Source organism: Egretta garzetta, unplaced genomic scaffold (genome assembly GCF_000687185.1).
Source record: "Egretta garzetta isolate BGI_Z169 unplaced genomic scaffold, ASM68718v1 scaffold345, whole genome shotgun sequence".
NCBI lineage: Eukaryota > Metazoa > Chordata > Aves > Pelecaniformes > Ardeidae > Egretta > Egretta garzetta.
The window spans coordinates 93,504-94,243 of NW_009259692.1; the positions used below are offsets into that span (position 1 = coordinate 93,504).

Sequence of the window (740 nt, forward strand, 5' to 3'; positions counted from 1 at the left end):
GTGGAAATCAGACGATGCTGATGACTTGATCATAGTCTGCTGCCATTTCCCTCCCCACTTTCCCTGGGGAAAGATGCCCAGATGCACCCGAGACGGTTTTATTTCTCCTGTAACAGGTGCAAATAGCTGAGGATATTGGAGTTTTATGTGTGCCCGCCTTGTCTGCTTCTCCAGGCAACCACCCAGAAACCTTCCAGCCGCTTCCCTCCTCCTTTGTGCTGCTTTCTCCCCACCCTGAGCACCAGGGGCAGCACTTTGCCCCCTTGAGGACAAATTGTCTTTTAGGGATCTGAAGAACTTTGACGGCAGCGCAGGACAGGGAAGGGGCAGTGGCCTGGCCCCAGCCCGCTCACAGTGCTGCATGGCAGGGGTCCCTCTCCCCGCCCTCCCCTCAATGCCTCCGCTCCCCCGGCACGGTTACGCTCCCAACGCGATGGCACGGCATGGCAGCACACGAACCGCTCGGAGCAGCAGCCGTCCCGCGGGCCGGGGGGGGGGGCCGGGGTTTCCCCCTGCCGCTACTCCCTGGAGCAGACTGCGCGGGACTTGGACGTGATCTGGTTTCGGGAAAACGTATCGCCCTTTGTGCATCGCTACAAGGGGGGCCAGGACCAGTATGGGGAGCAGATGCCTCAATACCGAGGGCGCACCGAGCTGCTGAAGGACGGCCTCAACAAGGGCCACGTGGACTTGAAAATTTTCCATGTCCAACTGTCTGACAGAGGGAGCTACACCTGCTT

The 740-nt window shown here is 60.0% G+C and overlaps 2 protein-coding genes across 2 annotated transcripts in view; both read left to right on the forward strand.

Moving 5' to 3' along the window:
* MARCHF2 (membrane associated ring-CH-type finger 2) overlaps positions 1-740 on the forward strand; it is a 60,501-nt gene that overhangs the window by 54,741 nt on the left and 5,020 nt on the right. The window lies entirely within an intron of this gene.
* The window catches only part of LOC104126323 (butyrophilin subfamily 1 member A1-like), an 8,534-nt gene that overhangs the window by 3,034 nt on the left and 4,760 nt on the right, over positions 1-740 (forward strand). Inside the window, exon 2 of the mRNA XM_035894333.1 lies at positions 369-736. Coding sequence (XP_035750226.1) covers positions 369-736 — 368 coding nt within the window. The remainder of the gene's footprint in view (positions 1-368; positions 737-740) is intronic.